Source organism: Ciconia boyciana, chromosome 12, assembly GCF_034638445.1.
Source record: "Ciconia boyciana chromosome 12, ASM3463844v1, whole genome shotgun sequence".
NCBI lineage: Eukaryota > Metazoa > Chordata > Aves > Ciconiiformes > Ciconiidae > Ciconia > Ciconia boyciana.
Window position 1 is genome coordinate 207,498 of NC_132945.1, and position 22,956 is coordinate 230,453.

Genomic DNA, 22,956 nt, shown 5'->3' on the forward strand with positions numbered 1-22,956 from the left:
CTGCCTATTTGGCAGGACTAATATGGATCTTGATATAAGGAGATTTCCGTTATAACATTGCTATTATGAACTTGCCATTGAGATGAATGTCAGCAGAGCTTTTTCTTTCTGCACTTCTGTAAAGGGGCATGTCTGAGGTAAAACTCATCAGCTGAGTGCTGTAGTGCACATCTCTGGTGTGCTCATTGCTTCGCTAGGAAGTGCTCCAATGTGAGTAGTTGTTAATTTGAAATCGTATTATGACTTCCCCCTCATCAGAGCCCTGCTGGAGAATGAGAAGAAGAAGAGGGAGTTGGCAGAAAAGGAGAAGGAGAAGATTGAACGTGAGAAGGAGGAGCTAATGGAGAGACTCAAACAAATTGAGGAGCAAACCAAGAAAGCTCAGCAAGGTAATACGAAATGTTCCAGTATTTCCTTAGATGCATAGTCTGAGTGAGAAGGGTTCAAGCAGTAAAGCTATGAGCATCTCTGAGGCATTTGGCTCTCCAGTATTGTGTGCTAACTGGTGTTAGGGCCCTGGGTTAGCCTTCTGAAGCTGCATGTAAGCCCTCCATATGCAGCTGCTGAAATAGGACTTCCATTAAAGAGATGGGTGGCAGCCAAGATGCCTCTCTGGCAGTGATAGTACCTTGCAGTTGTTCATGTGCTGGCTGGAAGCTTTATCCTAGCACATCTGTAGAGGAGGGAGTCAAAAAGTGGTGTGATTACTACCTAATTGCTTGGCCAGTGTTACACTGTGGTGTTGCCCAAGCAAAATGCTGTATGCTTCTCTGCCTTTAAGGATGTCATTTTGGGATGGGTACTTCCCCACAAATCAATCGGGCAAGTAATCTGTTGGCTTGGGACAGGCCTGGCTCTTGGTCTTCCAGCTCCCATTACAACGTGAAGGAGAGGAAAGGGAACGGTTGCTTGCACCTCTCCTTTACTTGTCCCTCTGAAGGAAAACCCTCATCCAGAATGTAGGTGTAAGGGCACCTTCCTCTTCTACTGCCTTTCTTTACTTGATCAAATGCTCTCCCCTATTCTTTCAGAACTGGAAGAACAGACTCGGAGAGCTATGGAGCTGGAACAGGAGAGAAAACGAGCTCAAGAGGAAGCAGAGAAACTGGCTAAAGAACGTAGAGAAGCAGAAGAGGCAAAGGAGGCCCTATTGAAAGCATCCCATGATCAACAAAAGACCCAGGAACAGCTGGTAAGTGGGTGAGCCAAAAATCAGGTAGGGAAAATAGTGACAGGGTAGGCATCTAAGCTCTTGAAGCAAGCCAGGCTATGAATATAGTGAGGAAGCATAGTTTGGGTCTTTAATGTTTAGCCTCATGCAGATGCACTTATACCTAAATACAAGTGTATCTGTACAGTAGATCTGGGTTGTTGTGCTTTTGCCTTTTTTTGTATATGATGCTGAGAACAGAGTGTAGAGCTCACTAATTGTGTTCCCTGGTCTGGATTCAAAGAATTGAGTTCTGTAGCTCTGTCTGGAGGAGAGGGAAAAGAAAAAACAAACACACAACCCAACCCAAAACTTTTTTGTCTTCCTTTTCCCTTGCATCATGGAGGTATCATCGGTGGGACTGCAGTTTACGGGAAGGCTTTCTCCTTACCAAAAAGATGTTAGAGATACTGTTTTTATTCAGGACTTGGACTAAATGCTTCATTTAGCAAGTACTTTGGTTTTGTCCCCACTAAAAGCCTTTCTTTTGCAGGCTGCTGAGATGGCAGAACTCACAGCTAGGATCATGCAGCTGGAGCTGGCCAGGCAGAAGAAAGAGAGCGAGGCCCAGGAGTGGCAACAGAAGGTAAAGCAGAATTTGAGCCAACGGCAGTACTTCTTGTGGAGTTGCTCTTCATTCTGTGTTGTGACCTAAACTACTGCACTAGATACCACACTAGACTGAGTGGCTGCAAGCTTGAGGCCGTTGTAAATACCCAGCTTTGCTTTTCTTGGTGGATTGAGTGCCTTATTCTAACTCCATGTAGAAATATTTTGACTAATTAGCCCTATAGCCCATTTTCCATGAATTATAACCATTCTTCAAATCTCTGAAGTGTCAGCCAGCAGAAAATATTGCAAATGATTGTGGACGAGTAGCTTTGGAACGTACCACTTCAGTGTGCAGAGGTGCAATGTTTCCTGTAATAAGCACCGAGTAATGCTTCTGTGCAGTTCTGCGAGAAGTCTCACGCACTCAGGATTATATAGACTAACTCACTGTGGCATGCCCTACTGCAGGCACAGATGGTGCAGGAGGACCTAGAAAAGACCAAAGAGGAGTTGAAGACTGCCATGAGCACCCCTCACGTCACTGAGCCCATGCACTCTGAGAATGAGCATGATGATGAGCAGGATGAGAATGCGGCAGAAGCCAGCGCTGAGCTACGATCAGAGGCCACCATCAAGGACCGCAGTGAGGAGGAGCGCACCACTGAAGCAGAGAAGAATGAACGGGTCCAGAAACATTTGAAGGTAAGAAGTTGGCAGCAGAGAGGGTGTGTGTCTGGGTGCTGCTTCTATTCTTCTTGCCGTTAATTGCAGCTAGGAGGTATTACTGGTATTTAAAAAAAAAAGGGGTGAGGGGGGGAGAAGAGGGGTAATCATGATCTTGCTGGATAGCTGCTTAATCATTGAGCAGAGAAGCAGATCTTGTCTCCTGGCACTTGACTTCCATTTCACTGGAAGTAGTGAAGTGTTTTCAAGCAGTGCCAAAAAGCAGCATCTGTCAGACATAGTGTGCTTGTGTGAGTCTTACCAGCCACCTGACAGCTGTTCATAGCCCTGGCTGCAACGAATCAGAGAACTTGGTCCAGTTCCTATCGAGCAGCTGTCTGTAACTGTCTTGGCTGACTGGGTTGCACTGCAAAACCCTGAGAGCAGCCCGCTATGGCTCAGCATGAAGGGAGCAGTGCTGCGCTACCTTCTCATAAGGAACTCTAGTGTTCTGGTGTTGACTCTTTCCAAGCATTTTGTTACACTGCCTGCTGTCTGCCTGACTTGCATCAGGCTTTGCTTGTTCTGCATCATGCTGTGGTGGTTATACACAGGCAAAGTTGACAGAGGTGCACTTTATCTTCTGCAGCAAGTTTCTTTTGTGGTAGAAGGCTAGTAATTGCTCAAATTCTGCAAGATGCTCCTGTTGTCTTTAGGGATCCCTCCGCTTGACTCTTCTTCTGACGTACATTGGAGACAGTCTTTCTTACTGTGCTAGACAAAGATAAATAGGGTGACAGACTGCCTTATGTTTTCTACCTTCAAATGTTAGGGAAAAATACTAACAACTTCCACAGAATCACAGAATTGTCTGGGTTGGAAGGGACCTCTTAAGATCATCTAGTCCCACTTCCTTTGCTTGAGCAGGGTCAGCTAGAGCAGGTGGCCCAGAACTGTAAACATTTGGGCTTATCTGTTTCCTGTCTCCATGGATATTGAATCTTTAGGAGGATCAGCAAGGAACCTCCTTGTCCAGCTTTGAGTCTGTGGCATGTGCTAACCCATTGCTATCTGTTTCCCCTTCCCCGAAGGCTCTTTCCTCAGAGCTGGCAAATGCTCGGGATGAAACCAAGAAGACAGCCAATGATGTGATCCACGCTGAGAACATGCGTCTGGGCCGAGACAAGTACAAGACCCTCCGTCAGATTCGGCAGGGCAACACCAAGCAGCGCATTGATGAGTTTGAGTCCATGTAAACTCTCCCCTGCACCTGCTGCCCTGCACTCTCTTCTTCCCTCTTTCCCATCCTCTCCCGTCATTCACTCGTAATCGTGCTACGCTGGAACCACTACAGAAGAGTGACCACGGTCTTATTTATCAAGTTTTGGGCAAATGCTGGAGTTAAGCAACAGAAGAAAGAATAGTATTTACATCTTCCTGGGGTGGCTTGGGAAAGCAAACATGTATTGGGGCAAATCTGAAATTGTTTGGCTTTGGGTAAAGTATCACTCCATTTAGTTTTGTATTGCTTACTGAAGTGGCTGTGCTGCTGTCCTCTCCTATTGGGTGAGGAGGCCAGCAGATGCTTTTACTGAATTACGTACAGTAAAGTGCTAATAGTTTGACACTGTGCCTTCCTACTAACTTGCATAAGCGTCAGTATTAAGCTTAGTAGCCAGGGTCTGAATTTCTGACTTAATACAGGGTCTGAATCATGTAGCTGAGAAGGGGAGGCTGGAGCTTAGGAAGAAGGGTTGGATGTAGAATATCGACTTTCTTTCTAAAAGACCAAAGCTTTTGTCCTTCAAACATAAGCAGACCAAACAGATTCTGTGGCGTTCCTGCTGGTGTTACCTTTTGTTGTTTAATGATGGAACTTTGAATTTCCTAATCATGAGGAGGCCTTTGGAATATTTCCACTGATGCAGTGTGGTTTGGAGCCTCGACTTCCCTGCTTTCCAGAAGTTTTGTCTCTGGTAAATGGCTTTGTTCACTGTCATTTGTCCAATTTGAATGTAACCGGTGAGGCAGAGATAGCTAAAAAACACTGCCTTCCTTCTTGGGTTTGCCAATGGAAACCTAAAGGGGTAGGTAGAAATGTAAAAGACTAAAAATTCCCGTAGCTGCGTTTTCCCTTGCTGAACCAGTCCATTTCTAGTCATGTGAATAGGACTTCAGGTTTTTCCATGAGGCCTTTTTAGCACATAGTCATTGGTGCCTTATGACTGTGTATAGATCTACTGTAGCTCAGATGTCTTTAGTTTAAACTAGATGCAATCATAAAAGGTGATCAGCAGCCGGGGACCAAAAACTGCTCTTGTAGAAGACTGCATCTGTCTTCCTGGCTTCAAGCGGCATTTGAGGGGAGAGGATCCCGAGATACTTGTCCAGTTGCTGCCTTAATCCTCACTAGCACTCTGCCTGATCCCTGGCTCAAGTGCTTTTCCTTCCCCAGAAGGATGCTTTGCCCCTTTAGCTTTGAGAACAGACGGCTCTGTCTCTTATAAATGGGACACGAGTGGTTGTGAGACAAGTCCCGAGAGCCATTTGTACTAGTTGTTGTAATACCCATCACCTCCTGTCTTCCAAGCTATCCATGCTGTAGCTACCCAGAATCCTTCCTGCCATTTCTGGGGAGGAAACAGCCGTGTACGCTCAGGGTTGAATTGGATTTTGCCTTGATCCTTCACAGAAGGAAATGTTAACCTTCAAAAGCGGCCTCTTAAAAATGGATTCCACCTACAATGGAGTCCTCCTTTGCTTTGCCCTCCTTGGATTAGCCTGTCACTGTAGGAAGTCATCAGGCTAGCCTGTGATTTATTTTCTTGTCTAGCATGATCCTAAATCTTGTGACTTTCTCAGTTTTGTGGATTCCCCTTTGTATGGTATCACTGCTAGTGGTGATAGAAGGAAAACATCTGAATGCTAGAGCATTTTCAGCTCTCTGCTCTATGGGAAAAGTAAAGGGGAACTGTGCCAAAAAGAAATATTTGTGATAGTGTTAATAAACTGCAGTATTTCCCCAAGAATTCCTTGGGCTGGAAGCAACCTTACCAGTGCTGTATTATTTTTATTTTTTGGAAGCAATACAAGTCTGTGGAGATCCACACAAATACCAGCCAAGCTCTGTTAGGGGCACAGCTTAGCGTGTTGCTTCTAAACATCCAGATACGTCACGTGGGAGCCCCCTTCTCTCCCTGGACACAGCATGCTTTTGAGGGGGACACGACATGGTAAGCTTTTGGTTGGCCAAAAACACAGGCCTCAGTACTTTGAAAGTCACAAATGAAAGATTACAGTTAAATTTGTCAGAACTGATTTGCATATTGCTATACTGAAGGGTTATTGGCACTGGCTCTACGTGAGTCTCATTACTGGGGGAACAGACAACCTTTCCACTTCTGCTTTGGTGCTTTAAAGCTGGTTCTCAGCACTTCTGCTCTGTCCGTGGCAACTATTGATGCATTTGGGGGAGAAAAGCCTTTATTACATTTTAACAATTTCCTAACAAGCTGATGTATGGTGCCTGGAATATGTGTTCAAATAATAAACCAGTAACCCTTTTCTGCTTTGATGGGTCACACAACACTGCTGAGCTCATGTATTATGATGCTGGCATGACTTCTGTTTATAGGGTTTTTTAATCGTTCTAATTCCAAATGGTCCAATACAGGAATAGAACGGCCTGTGCCAGTGAGTCCACTTAACTCTTTGTAGTTGTTTCAGCCCTGCCTTCTTAACCAGTATTATATTCCAGTGGTATCTAATCATATTTGATTTCAATACTTCTAGCTATGCACAATTAGAAAATATTAGTTATGGGATGGAGGATATGTTTATGGTCCTCCTTCCCTTGGAAATGTATACTGTATTGTAAAGAAATGATATTTTGCAGGAAGACTAATGTAAGAAGCTTTCAGTATTACAGTGAGATTTGTGGACACATTTTTTATTTGTTAGAATACAGTGAATTGTTCTCTTCCTCTCCATGTTCCAGTTTAATTGGATAACTACTCCTCTTGGGGGTTGGGGGAGGGAAGTACTTTATCAAATGTTTGCCTGGCTTGTTTTTTCTTGTTTTGTTTTTTTTTTTTGTTGCTGTAAATTATATTGAGGTTTTTTGACCAGTCTTTTTACTGGATTATAATAAAACATCAGTTCCTTAAGGTTGTGGAGTTCATGGGTCCATGTGTTTATCTGCAGAGAGAACCTTGATATTAAGGCTTTTTTTTTTTTCCTGTTTGGAGGAGTTGTTAAAATCCATACCCTGTTCTTCCTAAAGTGCCAATAAAGTTCAGAGCAATTCAGCAGGTGGTGTCTGGCTGGTTACTTAAGGCTTGCTTTGAGTCTAGTGCTGTGTCTCCAAGCGAAACCAAGGTCTGCCTCCTGGTTCCTGAGAGGCCAGCCTTGTGGCACTCTCGCAAAGCAGGAGATCGTACTTGCATCCTGAAAAGCAACTGCTTGAATAACATCCCTTTCCCCCTCCCCAGCCCTCCAAGCTGTCTGACTGGAGCCAGTCCTGGCATTCACGTTTCTTTGTGGAGACACTGAGCATAAATTTATATCGTGTTTTAACTTGCAAATGGACCAGTCAAATGGAAGAGGAGGAGCTGCTGTTGGAACTTGCCGCTGGTGAGCGCCTGCCGTGCCGTGCCCAGCCCCGTGTGCATCCACGACCAGGCTAGCATGCAGAGGGTGGCTGGGCCTCGATTCTGCTGCTTGCCCCCGACGTCCTGCTGGGTCTGTCCTGCCCTGACCCTGTACCGGGGACTTCAACCCAATTTGTTTTGCGGCTACCTTGCTGTGGCTATCTCTGCCTGTGTTTCCTGAGGTCTCAGGACTGGGTCCAATGGTGGAAGAGCATTGCTACTGCCACTTTTCTGCTAATGAACTGTGTGATCTTTGTAGCTGCTTTCCATGTGGTTGTGAAGACGGGCTTTGCAGAACCTTTGCCTCATGGTTGCTGCACTGCAGAATAAGGCAGAGATTTCATCAGGACGCGTTATTGCCCAGAGATCTGATGCTAGGGGAGAAACCTGAACTTGTTTATAAACGAAACGTGAAGTGTGGAGCAATGGAGGCTTCTGCAATCCTCTCCAGGCTTGGCATAGATCCACTTTCCGTAGGTGGGTCTTTCTTGTTCCTTCCTTCCAGGATTCCAGAAACCTGAACACCACGGGGGGAATTGCGTGTCTGCTTCGAGGCTACTGCAGCCTTTAAGTGAAGGTTGCACTGGTCTGGGGAGGTTGCTCTCACAAATGGGGTTTTTGCTGCTTTTATTGCCCTTGCTTCTTGATGGACAATACCTTTTGGGTTGTGCTGAAATTTCTGGAGTCTCTGAGGGCTCTGTGCATGCAGCCAGATTACTCTTCTGCATGAGTGGCCTAGCTTTCGTGGCATCCTCTTGCCTGTATCTGTGGAGATTTAAGAGGCTTAGTAATTCTCTGGTTAGGTATATCTGTATCTTGTCTTTGAAGAAATGGAAGTGTAAAGCATTAATGGCTGAAGGCTGCTTCTGTGTGGGACCAAGTAGTAAAAAAAAAAAATTAAAAAAAAAAAAAAATCTGAAACATCTGATTCTTCTTATCTGTTGGAAGGCATTTTGTAGTTTAGAATCAGAAATTTGTATTTAACCTCTAGTTTGTGTAGACAGCTTCTGCTGGATTTGCTATTTTGTCCATGATATGTTTCAGATCCAGTTTAGGCTACACTTGCAAGTGTTGGGGGCCCAGATGCTTTTGTCTGTGGGACAGGGACAGACTGGAGCATAAAAGGCTCTCAGAAGGACTGGGGACCAGAAACACTTTTTGCAGGTTCTGGAATGTGGCTTTATTAAGCAATGCAACTTACTAAGAACTCTAAAGAAAAGCTAAAGTAACTCTGTAGAGTCAAGTTTTCATTGAGATAAATCTGTCTGGTGGGCTAATGCATTTGGCAGAGGATGCTTTGGCCTCCTACTCGGAGTCAGTGCAGCTGTAGAATTAAGGCTGTGATTGCTTTTTCCTTCTCTTGTTTTCACTTTCTAAGGCAGGGATTTGCAAGGGGCTGGTCTCCAAATTCTGATTTGTTTTGATGTAGACAAGTCCTGTAGGGCTTCTCTAGGTAGATGACAAGCTTATTGGTTGCTTGCTCAGGCTAATACATTTGGAGGGAAGCATGGGCATTTTTATTTTTTAAGTGACCTGGTGTGAGATTCTCCGTGAACATATGAGCAGGCTCGGTAGCCTTCCAGCCATTTCCTTTTTTACTGTGATGAATAATAATAGAATGTGAGCACCCCCTGATGCCATGCTTTATCAGTTCAGGTCAATTTGTGTAGGATAGTAACTATGGCAACTTAGGGAACTAGATTAGATATTGCTCTCTACTTATCAGGGCAGGACACTGCCTTTTGACAGCACTATCCTCTTGAAATCTGTTTTGGGTTGTGGAACCAGTAGATAGTCTCTGAGATAGCAAACAAGATTTGTTCCCCTCTTTCTCATGTTAGCTGGTCCTAGAAGCTGCTGCTTCTGTCTGTAACCTGGCTTCGGACTTGGTGCATCATGCGGCAGTAGCTCTCCATTAAGTAGCTGCATCTCATAGTTGTTTTCCAACATCTTGCAAAGCTTGATAGTGCAATATACAGGGTAAGGTATGATAATCGTAGACAGTTGTATGGCAGCTGCCTGAACATCTACGAAGGCAGGCTATCTCCCAATGAGAAAGTAGAAAATAACTGAGGTATGTCTTGCTTGCCCTGTACGATCAGTGTGACTGTTCTGTTGAGTGCCGGCTTTGCAGCTATACATAACTCAAGATTGGGCATGCAGTCTAATTATCTTATCCCAGTGTATAATCGGAGCACGTGACAACTGGCAGAGAACAGTGTAATTCATCTGTGGCTGATGTCAACCCATAACTGCTGTATACCCTTATGCAAGTTGATTCCACATGTGATGTTAATGTCTCCCTTGCAGAAAAATTAACTCATCTGTAAGAGAAAGGATCTGGGCCTCAATGCATCGAATGTTAGGCTGAGGCTGGCTTTTGTCTTGCAGGTCTGCAGCTCTAATTTAAGCGCAGTTTGTGGACAAGGGTGCAGGTGCTTATGACTGAACAATGCCTAAAGGAACATCTAGTGCCAAGTGGTGGGTCTCTGAAAGTTACTAGTAATTTTAAGATGGACTTTCTCAGGATAGATTGCAGGATGAAGTGGGTATAGGGAAAAGTGGAGGAAAGAATGAGGAGGAGACATTAAGGAAAGAGTAGTGCTGAGACTGCAAAAAGGAATATTGGGAGCTCCTGGAAGGGACTGTATCTCCCAGCTTCTGTTGAGAATGCACTTGCTCTGAGCAGGCGTTAATACCATCGATACAGCTTTCTGGTGAGCAGAGTTAGTTGGAAAATTACAAGCACCTGTGATTGCTATTGCCTCTGGTTATGCATCATCTTTTAAAGAAATACAAGCCAGGGTTGATCTTCAATCATCAAGATTGACTGAAGGGTCAAGGGGATGCAGAATATACTGCTCTTGAGCTGGGAGGTTGCGGCGAAGGCTGTCTATACCCCACGTGCAGTGGTACTGCCCTCCCATCCATCTTTGAAGCATCCTTGACTGACTGAAGGAGAAGCATCTGCAAGTGAAGGCCGTGGCTGGGGCACAGTAACTTCTTAGTGGCCTTCACCCAGCCAGGCAGCAGCTGCATCGCCAGAGGTGGTGATGTGAATTCATTTTGTTTCCTTGTTGCAGCGTTAGCCCGTCTCTGATGATTGCATCACTGCCCTCTTGCTTCCAGTGGTGAAAATTTGGCCCTTGCTCCTTTTGTTTGTAGTGATTCTCAGAAGGTTGCTGAACGTCTAGAGAAAGGTCAGAACAGGCAAATGGTAGTCTTGTTTGAGAGATGTAGAAACTGAGGCATGTTGACAGTCTTTCCCCCACGCCTCCAGCCTCTACGAGGCAGTATCTGAGACTTGAGCACGCTTGATGTAAGCACTTTGTCTGCAGGTTTGTGTTCAGTGCATCTGTTTTGGGGCAGCACGCTGTACCTGGTCCTGGGGGCCTGGAGAAAGCAGAACAAGCACAAGTTGTCCTATTTGCTTTTATTAGCAGCTTGTTCTGGAACAGGGAAGGTGGTTGATGGGTTTTCATAGTGACAATGGGGAAGGGGAATTTTAGTTTTGTTCAGTGTCTTTAGCTCTGTGTATATAAGCAGCCTGTATCTGCTTCCTTACAGGAGTATTTGGGAGGTGGTGAGCTTGGTAGGAGGTGGGGGGTAGGCTGTTCTTGCTGTTCAAGTCAAGAACAAAGGCTGCGTTCTGGAAACCTTCATTATTCCTGGGTCTGTGTGCCTGCTGCTCCGACTGCAGTCCCTGAGACTTCACCCGTGGGAACAGCATGGGCTTGCCTCTGGCTACCTCCTGGCAGTGACTGAGCCAGTGCAGCTCTGGTAAAAGCACTTCTCTGTCTCAGGTGTGTGTTTTATCCATCATCCCTCATTCACGCTCCTCAGAGGCCAACCAAGAATCCTTTCCTCCATTTCTTTGAGAGGTAAAACAAGGCACGGAGGATGATGTGTTTCTTCCAGGGCAGAAAAGTTGCGGCTGAACCTGGTGGCCCATTTCACAGAACTCAGCTCAGACTTCCACCTCCATGCCCTCTGCGTGCCCAGGCTGCCTGCCTTCCCACAAACCTGGAGAAGGGCATGGGCCAGTCCCGCTTGCTCCAAACAGTAAAGGAGTGAGGACTTCTGTACCGGGGGCACAGTGCTGGCCTTCAGCTTTGTCATGACTTGTTGAGCGGCTTGCTCAGTTCCTCCCTCCCCTCTGGACACTTTTCCTTTGGGAGTTCCACTGTCGAGCACCTGGGATTTTATCAAATACTGATTTGATAAAATGCTCCAGTATTGGAGCAAGGGTGTTAATTTGCTTGCCTGGATGACACCTCTGATCTTTCCGCATATGTTGCGGCTTGCTCGTGGCTAGGGGCCAGGTGGTTTCTGACTTGTGTGTGATTTTTGTCTCTTCCCTCTCCGGCTCTTGTGGTTGTTCTGCTGCAGGACAGGCTGCTGCTCCTGATTCTTCCTGCTCCTTCTGATTCTTCTTCTCCTGCTCCTTCGCAGAGGAACTTCTTCCTCCCTTAATTTATCCAATGTATCAAATCTTGATTCAAATGGTAGTGGAGTTACTCTCACAACCCCAGAACTGCAGCATCGCTAAAACTGTATTAATGTGTATAATAATAACTATAGGATTACGTGATGATTTTCATCTGCTTTCAGAGAGGCAGCAGACTAATGTAGTAATTTTAAACCTTCCATCTAGGGTCTCTTGGAAGCCACGAAGTTTACAGAAGAGCTGTTCTGGTCAGAGCTGTTTGCACAGTGTCTTCTGCCCAAAGGAACGGATGCAAGTCTGCTTTGTGCTGAATGTGCCTACGTGTTTGCTGAACCGGCCCACGGAAGGACTGAAACTCTAATGGTGGTCAGAGGAGCTGGGTCTGGTGTCTGAGACGTCTGAGCGTGCTTCTGGCTGCGGAGGGCTGCAATGGTATCATGTAACTTCTTGTGATACCAGTGCAGTGCTGATTTCAACCTGTTTACTTCTTGTGCAGAAATCAGGGATGAGGTGGAGTTAACGGCACCTCATAGCTGTTTTGGACATTTGCATGAGGGTCCCTAGACGGGGCAGGGAGGGGCAACTTGTCCTCTGTTTGGTGCAGAAGAAACTGGGTGATGTATTTCAAGGGAGAAAACCACTTCCTTCCCAGCGTGTGCTAACACGTCGCTGGATGTGTAGGCACAGCCACTGCACTGACAGCAGTGTGTGACCTGCTGGCAAGCAAGAGGGGCAGCGGGGGGGGTGCGTGTGCACGCTGGTGGAAACTTGGCTTCTGCCCAGTTTCTGTGAAACAGAGCTAAAGATTCACTTCAGCTGTGTTTATCCTGCCCATAAAGTGTGTGCTGGCCTCCAAAGCACCATTTGGAGGGTTTTTTTCAACGGAAGGATATTTTTGCTTAGTTGGGGTTTTTTTTGTTGGTTGGTTTGGTTTTTGTGGGAGGGGTGGTTATTTGCAAAGCTTTCTATTTTTGTGTCCTGGGCTAAATGAACAGTGGTTTACTATGGAAAGGCTGCGTTTACTTCTAGGCTTGCTGCTAGATGTAGTGGGGGAGAGGAGGGAAAAAGGAGATCTTGCTTCTGCCCTTTTCCCCCTGTTTCAAATACCTTAAACCAGGCTATCCGAACTCAGTATAGGGCATGATTCTCTCCTGCCCCAGCAGGGTTGTTCCTGCTTTTACCAGAGGACAGTTGTCCGCTGCCTCTCCCCTCCCTGCAGGACTGGGTGTGATGCTCTCAGACCTGGCGTCTCTCTCCCATGGGGTGGCATTGACCTGTCACTTGCTGTGCTCCGAGTTCCTGGCAAGGAGAGAGGTCAGTGCCCCGCAAACACGCAAACGTCCTTGCCGTGAAAACTGCTGCGCATATATCTGGTGTATCTCTCAATTCAAGGTTCGCTGAGAGATAAGATGCTTTGTGGTTTGTTTGGATGTGCTGTGGCCCCTTTCCTTGTGTCTCTCACGGCAAGCCTTGCTTTCCTTCCATGGAAATTACTGAGAGACAGAGCTGGGCTGCCTACTGCCTCTCTGTAGTGCCTGAAAAGCAAAGGCAGGACTGGGCAGATTCTCTCAGCTGCTTAGGCTGCACAGAGCGATTTTAAATCCAGGGGTGAGCTGCAGCCCAAGAATTTGGGTTTGAAGGCTGAAGTACGCAGGGCAGCTTGCAGGAGAGAGCAAACCACCTGGAAAAGCTGACCTGAGACTGAGGGGCCCCAGAGCAGGGACACTGGCCAGAGCTGCGTTCAGCTAAGAGAAACCGCTCGCCTCACTGCCAGCTCTCCTCTGTGATACCAGCAAGGGTGGGGAGGGAAGCCTCCGAAGGATATTCTGCAACTGATTTGAAATGAGGAATGTTTACATTAACGGGGGTCGAGGCGCGGAAAGACAGAGAAGTCCCAGTGATCCTGGGCGTGGCTGGGCAGCCTGACGTGCACCCATGCCTGCCACATGGCATCCCTGCTTTGGCATCGCGCCCCTGCCCCTCTGCTCCCAGGGACGTGCCATGGGTGCGCCTCGGCAGACGGCAGCTCTCTCACTGGCTCTGCACTTGGGGGGAGCGCTCACTCTGATTGAAATCCTGGTGATAGTCAGTGGTTTGTCCCGCCCTCCCGGCACTCACAGAGCTGTTGGCCTGAACAAAACCTGAGGGGCAAATCCCCCAGCAGAAAAAAATGCATTTGTGGGAGGAGCAGGGGCTGGCATGAGGGTGCTGCAAGGCTGTGATCGCTGGTTGCCAAGCACATCACATATTGAGCTAGGAAGTGTCACCCATGTTCAGCAAAAGGAGTGAGGAGACTTTGGTCAGTGGTGCCCTGCAAATACGACTCCGAGTTATCTCAGATCACGTCCCTCCATAGCCCAGCACCGCATGGTCCTCTTGCATGTGTCCTGTCACGGGAGCAGTAATGTCCAGCCCGTACTGGGCAAATAGGAGTGAGGCGGCATGAAATATTCCTCTGTGCTGCTCTACCAGCTGCAAAGGGAGCAGAGGGGAGTAGACAGGTGATTTTAGAAACTGGATTTCCCCCTAAGAAAAAAAAAGGTTTCTTTCTTTTTTAATCCTTTATGCATTGCCTGTGAGTTTCTCTCCACTGAAGCTATCTCAGTGGTGTGTTTGAACGCTTGGACACTTGCCTTTAAAACTTTATTGGACTGAAGAATAGGATTCCCCTCCCCCCTTATGGAAAATACTTGTGCTCCTTAATGTCTTCGATGCTTTTCTCAGAAAGCTTAAGCATCCCCTTCCAACCTGAAAGCTTTGGGTGGAAAATTTTCATGTTGGGGTGAAAAGCCAAAACTTTCCAGTTATCTTCAAAACTATGAATCCAGAGAGAGAGAGAGAGAGAGAGAGAGAGTGTCTGTGTGTCTGTGTGTCTGTGTGTCTGTGTGTCTGTGTGTCTGTGTGTCTGTGTGTCTGTGTGTGTTTTGAGGGGAACATTTTCCAGCCAGTTCTCATTCTTATGCCATAGTTTCTCTCCCCTGTACGGATTGATTAGAGTGTCTGGTTTCAAAGGTTTTTGCTTATACCGGCTACTAATATGTTACTGCATTAAAAAACTTGATTAAAGCAAGCATCGTACCAAATGGTGAACTGTTACTTTGGTATTAGGGACAATTCAGGCTCCGGAGATGAGAGCTGTTCTCAAACTCCACAAAAACCATGAACTGAAACTGTCTCTGCTGTTGCATTTTGGTCCTCAGAGGCAAATTGATTTACCCTGGAGAGGAGGGTAGACGGAACTAGTGGCAGCATTTCTGGGAATAAATTAAAGAGTTTTCTTCTACGGAAGTCTCATTGGCATAGAGTATCAGCGCGAAACGGATGATACTTATCTGTGCCTTTATGGCACTTTTCGGCAGAGAATTTAGCAACTGAGCAAAGTGTGGCTGCTTCTCACCACCATCCCGTGAAGTAAGTGAGTAGTCGCATTTTAGAGCTGGGAGCCTGCAGTATTGGGGAAGGCAATGATGTGGCTGGGCGACATCCACGTCAAGAGCGGAATCGGTAAGTCTCGCTCTCCCCCCAGCACTGTAAGAACTGGCATGGCCCTCTCTTCCTGAGCCGGCAGCTGTCAGTGCTCCTGCCAGTCTGCCGTGCCAGCCCTCAGCTTGCAACCCCTTGTGTGATTAGACATTGCAATGAATATTGCTCCCGAAACTGGATTTAGGTCTGGTTCCTAAAAGGGAAGTCTGAAAGGTGAAACAAGGTGAGCGTTGCCTGGGGACTGGTATGTGGAGATGATGCTCGTGTTACCATGCTTCGCCCAAGTCCCATGCCCTGCTGGGCTGGGCTGCAGCGAGACCCGAGCACGATCCCTCTGTCCATCCTTCCCTCCTCCTTCCCCGCCCTCTTCCCTCCCTCCACCCCCACGGAGGCTGTCCTAGTTTTTTCTTGTTTTTTTTCCCTTTCTTTCTTCCCCCCCCCCTCCCAGCCGTACTTACAACTCTTAATCTAGCTGGCCTTGCAACAAACGACGGCCCAGGAGACACGGAGCAGGACCTTAAGTAGCATGATAGCTCAAGGCGTCTCAGGGCTCATGCGACCCTTGCTAAGAGGACTGAATGTGAGCAAAATTCGCTTTATTTATCTCTGTGGGGTGGCTGAGCAGCATCGCACACCAGCTAAGCAGGGGTCAGAAAGAGGCTTCAGCTCCACGCACAAGCTCCAGGATGTCCCTGGGGAATCGAGGTGAGTAAAACGCTGAATCCTACCTTGCTGCGTCCTGAAGGGCCTTTTCAGGAGGGACACGCACTTACCTCTGCCTTGCTTCGCAGAAGGGAAAAGACAGAGGCCAGTGCGAAACATGGCCTGCAGGAGGTGGCGGGCGAGGAAGCGTAGGCTAAGCAGGTGCGGGCGGGAGGAAGGTGGTGCGGGGAGCCAGTCTGTGAGAGGTGCTGCTCCCTGCTTCTGGAGCTGTGGAGGCCACAGCTAGTGGCTTGCATCCAGAGCATGAAGATGACGACGTGCCGCAAGAGTCCATTGACCGCTGGGGCCCAGTCACCAGCCTTTGAGGAACGGGGACGGTAGGCAAGGTGTGTCGGAGCGCTGGGCCATGAGCCTGCTGTATTCCTGCTGTGGGGGAGCTGGGATGACCGCTGGGTCGCTCTGGGAATTGCAAATGCTCTTGGGTTTCTTGTCCCTGCTGCTGTAAAGGAAGGCAGAGTAGGGAGCTGATGATGTCTGCAGCTGCAGGGAGCAAAATGCTCTCTAGGTTACGGGAAGCCACGCTGCAAGCTCTCGTGCCTTGCTGGCGTGCTCTTCTTGGCAGGGAGGCGGAGGAGCTGGCTCAAGCGCTCAGCCGCCCAGGCGGTGGCTGTAGGTGCGAGGGGCTGTAGGAGCCCACAGCACGCGTGTCTTGCCAGGCTCCTGAGGCCAGCGACTTGTGCTGGGCTTTGCTGAGACTGCTTGCTTGGGACAGGATGCACAGTTTGTCGTGGTGACTGAGTCTGTGAGTTGAACCCTGCGGTGGAAACTGGCCAGAAGCTTGTGTTTAGAAATGCTCTAAATGCATTTGGTCCCTGCCAGGGTGGAGGACTCGCAGCTGGTCATCTGAAAGGGCAGACTTTGGCCTGTTGAGGGGCCTGGTTGACAGGGTCCCTCGGGAGGCAGTCCTGAAGGGCAAAGGAGTCCAGGAAGGCTGGACGCTTTTCCAGAAGGAAGTCTGGAAGGCGCCGGAGCAGGCCGTCCCCACGTGCCGAGAGGACGGGGCTGACCAGAGAGGTGGCTGGCATGGAGGACTCGTCTGTGCTGCTACAGCAGGGACTACTGCAGACCCCCTGCCAGTCTTTCCTCTGTTCCTTCGGGATAATTTGGAAGGAGATTGCATTTCTCTGAGCAAAATAAAGTGAGTTTGTAGATCTCCTAGACCGGTATGGTCTGGGTCAGACTGCATTCTGCTAGATATCGAGAAAAAGACCCAACCAACATCACAGAAAATACAATAAACCATTTTACTATCTGACCTTCGAGAAAAGTTACACTGAAAACCCTGCTTAGTGGGATTTATGAAGACTCATTATCAATGGGTTTTCTTTCTAATTGGTTTGTTGCTTATGAAGTTATCTCTGGCAGTATTTGTAGGCATCTTGCTGTTTTGTATGTCCTTGGAAAGTATCTTTTAGGGAAAAACACTGACAGGGAGAAGAACCACCTTCTTGAAGCCCCCTTCACTATCTCCTTGTGTCAAAAACATTTGAGATTTTTTTTTTTAAAAGGGAATAATCAGTTGGCACATGTTGAACTTGCAGTGCTGAGTTTGTCACATCCTGATAAGATCTTTCCAAAGCTCTGACCGTGTGTCCCGTGACAGTAACGCTATTGTAAAATAGTTCAGCCTAAATGAAGCAAAATTTAGTCTAACCAATTTTGAGTTGTTTTTAAAACCCTGGTTCAAAATTATTTTCTCAACAAAATGTAAAAGGAATTTTTTCATAGTTTCAAAAATGCTGATTAACAAATTCAAAAGTAAATAGAAAATAAAAGCTACAGATTTTCTTTCCAGGCTTTCCTGAAGCCTTGGGTACCCAAAGCAGGTGGCCTCCAGAGGAGACCCGAGTCTGGGACCGATTCGGGGGATATGAAGACAGTATGCGAGTGGGTCTGTGGCAGATGACTGAACTGAACAGTGAAAACGGGGAGTAATCAGGCTGGGCTTATGCCCCCCCCAGAGGCACCTATACTAAGAACACAGACATACAGCTTACATCTCCCCTACAGCCAGCGAAGAGAGAGAAGCTGCTTACAGGTGCTGTGTTGGGGTCAGGAGTGCTTGGCATCGTCCCTGCTCTCGAGAAGGGTGAGCCGCTGCACCCAGGCCTGTCCAAAGTCATGCAGGGGGTCTGTGGCAATAACATCTGTACATCCGTATGTCTCACTGGATACCCCGTGTGCCGTCCCTGGCTGCAACTCAGCTGTCTCAGGGCTCGTTTAACCGGCAGCAACAGTCAAAGCAGGGCTGCGTCCAGGGAGAGCTGCAGGGAACAAATCCCGCTAGCATTCGCAGGAGGATCCCGCTGCTGCGGGCATCCTCCTGGGACTGGTGTCGGCTGAAGTTCTAGGTGCCTCAGAGACAGCACGAATGAAGTTTTCTGTCAATAAACATGCGTGCGGCTTTGGGGATTGTTGGATCCAGCACTCTCTGCTTGCAGGCAGCCAGCCCACATTATCCTGTTGAAGAATGCATTGAGTTGCATTATTAAGTGAAGTCCTATGACTTTACCATTCTATTGTGTAAGAAATTATTTCACCTGTAAAACTGTACAGGTACAGTGTATAACTGTAAAACCACCATTGCCAGGAAACCTGCCTATTTGCCATAAAAATGGAATAAATGGGTCTAATCTATCGAAATATAAAGAGGGTTGCTTTGTTCTCTTTTGACATTTGAGAACTAGTCTTTAAATTGCATATTTACAAATAAATGTCTGTGGGTGTCTCTGTGAAGGAGACTGAAGTGTCTTAAAGATGTTCTTTGACTGTTTGCTTTGGGAACTAAGGTGGTCCTGCTTGGCTGTGCGCGACTGCAACGTGATCTTTCCATTCTGCACGTGGGACACTCGTCCCTCTGCAGCATGGTCTCGGCGCTAACTTCACAGCTGTTTTCACAACCAGGAGACCCTGTTGTAGACTCATAGCCCAGGCATTGTTTTCTGCTGAAGCTTTCTGAAAAACAGGAAGCTGGCCTCCTCAGATGAAGGTACAGCGGCCACTGCGCTCTGCTCCTGCTAGCTGAATCAAGACGCAACTAAAAACAAGAGAGCAGAGAAGGCAAAAAATATTGTTTCATCTCTTTTCTCCACTTCCAAATTTTGATGGAATACAAGGATTGGCTTTCCAAAGAGATAATTGCTTGGAATTTTCTGCGCCTGAAGTCCATGTGACAACATTTTAAGAAACGGCATCCTTAATCACGTAGAGATGTACTGCAATGATTTGTCAGTAGGTACATGGGATTAGATCTAGATGTGACTATGTGATTGTGACTTATGTGAAGTGGAATGAACAAGACCTGCAAACTTGAAAGAGAACATTTCTTCCCCCTTTTCCATTACATTTTTACAGGAATTCTTTCCTCTCTCCTATTCAGCTGAATACATACCCTGTACTCCACTTCTGCCTCTTGTGAGTTAAGAAAGAGCAAAGGAAATTGTTTAAACTTGATCCTTATATATTTCTGTGCTTAACATTAAAAGGAAATCAGCAGAGATCTCCACAAGCTTCATTTTCATCTGCCACAGAGCAGAGAGGGATGAGCAGACAGGGAAAGTCCTTTCAGCTGCTGGTGCTGCTATCCCAGGGACAATTCCCATTTAACCAGTTCCTCCTCCCAGTCTCTGTGACTTTCCAAGAGGATGCCTGGCACAGAGGGGTGTAGGCGCTACAGCAGGTTTGCTGTAACGTGTGACTCTGGGGCTGTGACAGTGTGTATTCAGTGTATATTGCAAACACATTGCAAGAAATCAGGAGATAATATTAGGCATTCTCAGAGCTCTGAGCCATACTTGCTGTTTGTTTCCCTGGTCCCAGGGCTTCCAGGAGAAGCGTTACAAACAGCGCTTTTATTGGAAGAAGCTGGATGCTGCTTCACTCAGTCTTGTGTAAGTGGGAAAAATCAGGGGATTGTGAGCTTGGCCAGTTCTCGCTGTGAAATTTGCTCGATCTTCAAGGCTGTGGTTCTTTCTTCCTATGCCAGAAATGACAGCAGCAAGGCCACGGGGCAGCGCTGACGCTGCTAGTGCTCGGGAGTCTATCAGAGCTGTGGGAGACAGAGGTGGATCTTTCCAGAGATCTGGGAGAGTGGTGCGTGTTGTCGGCCTGATGGAAGAGAAGAGGGTGGACCCAGCTTCTGCCACTGGAGAATGTCCTGGGCTTTGAGATGATGGGCACTTGGGCAGTGCCACATTGAGAGGTACTGGGCAAACTACCCACTGCCTCCAGGGTGCTGTCCTGTTTCAGCACAGGAGGGTGGGACCTCTGGGTAACTGGGACCTCCTGCTTCTAAGTGACATTTGGGTATGTACAGTAAGAACCACCACTGTTTGCTCATGTGCTTCCCCTGGCAAATATAATAGATGGTCTCAGAATATACTGTCTTGGTGAGAAATCCCTGACATCGCTGTTCAGGGTAGCAGCCCTTCCCCACACTGGTGGGGAGAGCCTGGTCTGGAGGAGATGAAGAGGATGCTGTTCCCCTCTTATGTGTAGATGCGGTTTCCGCAAGTCAGCACTAAGAGATGCTGATGGCCTTGTTCTTAACTCTCCACCAGATTAAATCTCGCAGGCTGTCAAAATAACTAGCAATTTCTCCTGAGCAAGGATCACATCAGCTCAGAGAAGGTTACTCAGCACGGTCGCTCTCTAAGCTGGGGCTGAGCATGTCTCATCACAACAAGGCTCCCTGTCATTGAGTTCAGGGAAGGAGTGGGCACTTCATGAAAGAACCAGCAGCAGAAAAGGAACAGTCATCAAGTAATCCCCTTGGGAAGGGAAGGGGGAACAAAACGTGAATGATAACAGCCCTTACTGCATGATTAGTATCTGATCCTGAGCACTTTTCTTGTTATTGCATCACTCCATCCAGGATTAACATCCCAGGCCCAGGACTTGCAAATGCTTTGCCTGCCCACGAATGCTCCCTCTGCGAGCCAGCCCAAGCCAAGGCAGTGGGTGCAGAGCATCTGCACTTGTTCATGCACTGCTAAACATTTATTCTGAGGGACATTTGATAAAGTGGGAAATATTTTGGGTCAACTCAGTTTTGCCTGCCACTGAGAACTGATAATCTGAATCTTTTCTGACATGCATGGTGTAATGCTTCTAGAAAGTGTTTGTATGCACATTTCCCTCCGAGTGCCCTGTCTCTAGTGCTCAGCCAAAAGACCTCAACAGTGGGCATGCAGGAAAGGGTGGGCTCCTCTGATTTTGGCAAACTTGTCTTACAGCTCTGCAGACCAGGTGACGGTGCATTTTATAAATCGGGATGGAGAGCGACTTACGGCCACAGCCAAAGAAGGGGAGAGTTTGCTGGAAGTGGTAGTCAATCAAAACTTGGCCATTGATGGATTTGGTAGGTGTTGCACAAGGGTACGTGCTCTTACGATTTATGTGTCTGTGCTGTGACCAGTGGGTACCTGGGAATAGTGCAACTGTACACATGCCACTGTGTTCTGGCGAGACCATGAAGCAAGCTTCTCTTCCCCAACAGCTGCTTGCTGGGCTGGCTTACCACACCGAGGTGGCAGTGCGACTTCCACACTGTCACTGCTGGGATTCGAGTGGCCTGTGTCAATGCGCTTGGTCGGTTAGAGTTGATGTACAAATTTGAAAACTGATTGTGATCCTCCCAGAGAAGAGGCAGGCTGAAATCTGCGTCCATCTGTTGTGTTTTCTGGCATCTCTTTTGACATGCTCCAGATCTGTTAAAGGACCTTTTCTCACACTGTTCCCGAAGATGTTCTTTCTCACCCCCTTGTTTTTTCTGATTTGCTGTCACTCCCTCATTTCTCCACCAGGTGCATGTGAAGGGACATTAGCCTGCTCCACCTGTCACCTCATCTTTGAGAAGGACACCTTCCAAAAGCTGGATGCCATCTCAGATGAAGAGCTGGACATGCTGGACTTAGCGTATGGACTCACTGAGACGTAAGCCTCCCTTGCTGACCGCAGTAGATTCTCAAGCCTCTGAGGCAGATTCTCAGCACCTGTTTCCAAGGGGCCAGGACTGATTCTGTATTATGGTTGTGCCTCTAGAGCTGCTTTCTCTTGGGGCACAGGAGACCTTTAACAGGAACGTTAGTGAAAACCCAGCCTGGACCAGACACCCCAGCGTGGGCTGGGAATTTCTTCCTTTACTGTGGGAACAGATGAGCCTCACTTGATGTTTTCTTCTCAGGTCTCGCCTTGGCTGCCAGGTGTGCATTAAGAAGTCGATGGATGGTCTGACGGTGCGGGTCCCCATGGATGTATCAGACATCAGGAGACAGCTGGAGGTTGGAAAGCAAAGCAAACAGTAACTGGAAGTGACTCCTGCACAACTCACATCCTCATTTTAGGTGTGGCAGGGTACTTTGCTTTTGGTTAACCTTATTGCTTTTTGTGGCTGGCTTGCAGTAGACCATAGAGGTCTGATTCAATATAAATGCCTGTTGGCAAATCTCTTACTTAAAGCTTAATGCTAGGGTCTTTGGTACATTTTTTAAGTTAAGCACTTAAGTGCGCTGCTGAACGCAACTGGACTAAAGCGTATGGCTTAATGTTTCCCTGGGCGGGTGACAGTAAACATCTGTGCTCTATGTGACTCACCCTCTCCTTTGAAATTTAAGGAATTCTGCTATTCTAAGTAACTGCTGGGAATTTTGCAAGGCTTGGCTCTTTAACTGTAGAGCAGATTTTTCCCAATTTGGGAAGCTTAAGAAGAGATAGCTGTTCCAAACACAAGATGGTGTGCTGACTGGCTTGATGATAGAGGCTAACTGAGTTTGGTTAGCAAGAACATACTGATAACCGTTTGAATGCTGACATTTCCTATAAGAGGGATCCACTTCCTATGAATTTGAGATGTTACATGTCACTGAACTGTTATGTGCCATGATCTGCTACTTTCTCCAAATATTAAATTTCCCCATTGCTGTACTACCACATACGTCAAATAAAATTCTAATAATCAGGCTTACAGCCCCGTGAGATGCACTTTTCTGGTAACATGAGTCTGGTTAGAATAGAATGAGTTTGATGGAAATTTAGGTATAATATCCTGTTGCCCCAGTTTACTTAACTGGCTTTTCCCCTCGTGTTTGAGTGAACATGTCAAACTGGCCATCTAAATGTCGTAGAGAACCCATGATCTGTAACCAAGTTTTCAAAACAAGAGTTCTGCACAGAAACCTTTCCTATGGATTTATTTAAAACCCAGGCTATGTTTAGCAACCAATTTAAAC

At 47.3% G+C, this 22,956-nt stretch overlaps 2 protein-coding genes across 2 annotated transcripts in view; both read left to right on the forward strand.

Moving 5' to 3' along the window:
- Nucleotides 1-6,732, forward strand: part of MSN (moesin) — a 48,000-nt gene extending 41,268 nt beyond the window's left edge. The window contains exons 9-13 of the mRNA XM_072877534.1: nt 259-389; nt 1,032-1,192; nt 1,704-1,796; nt 2,231-2,464; nt 3,517-6,732. Coding sequence (XP_072733635.1) covers nt 259-389; nt 1,032-1,192; nt 1,704-1,796; nt 2,231-2,464; nt 3,517-3,681 — 784 coding nt within the window. The 3' untranslated portion in view covers nt 3,682-6,732. The remainder of the gene's footprint in view (nt 1-258; nt 390-1,031; nt 1,193-1,703; nt 1,797-2,230; nt 2,465-3,516) is intronic.
- Nucleotides 6,733-7,028: 296 nt separating this feature from the next.
- On the forward strand, nt 7,029-22,657 carry LOC140658658 (adrenodoxin-like). The gene is made up of 6 exons (XM_072877334.1): nt 7,029-7,057; nt 7,334-7,551; nt 11,729-15,709; nt 20,962-21,086; nt 21,532-21,661; nt 21,912-22,657. Exons 3-6 carry the CDS (start codon nt 15,531-15,533, stop codon nt 22,030-22,032), a joined length of 555 nt encoding a protein of 184 aa, XP_072733435.1. The 5' UTR covers nt 7,029-7,057; nt 7,334-7,551; nt 11,729-15,530; the 3' UTR covers nt 22,033-22,657.
- The last annotated feature ends 299 nt before the right edge of the window (nt 22,658-22,956 follow it).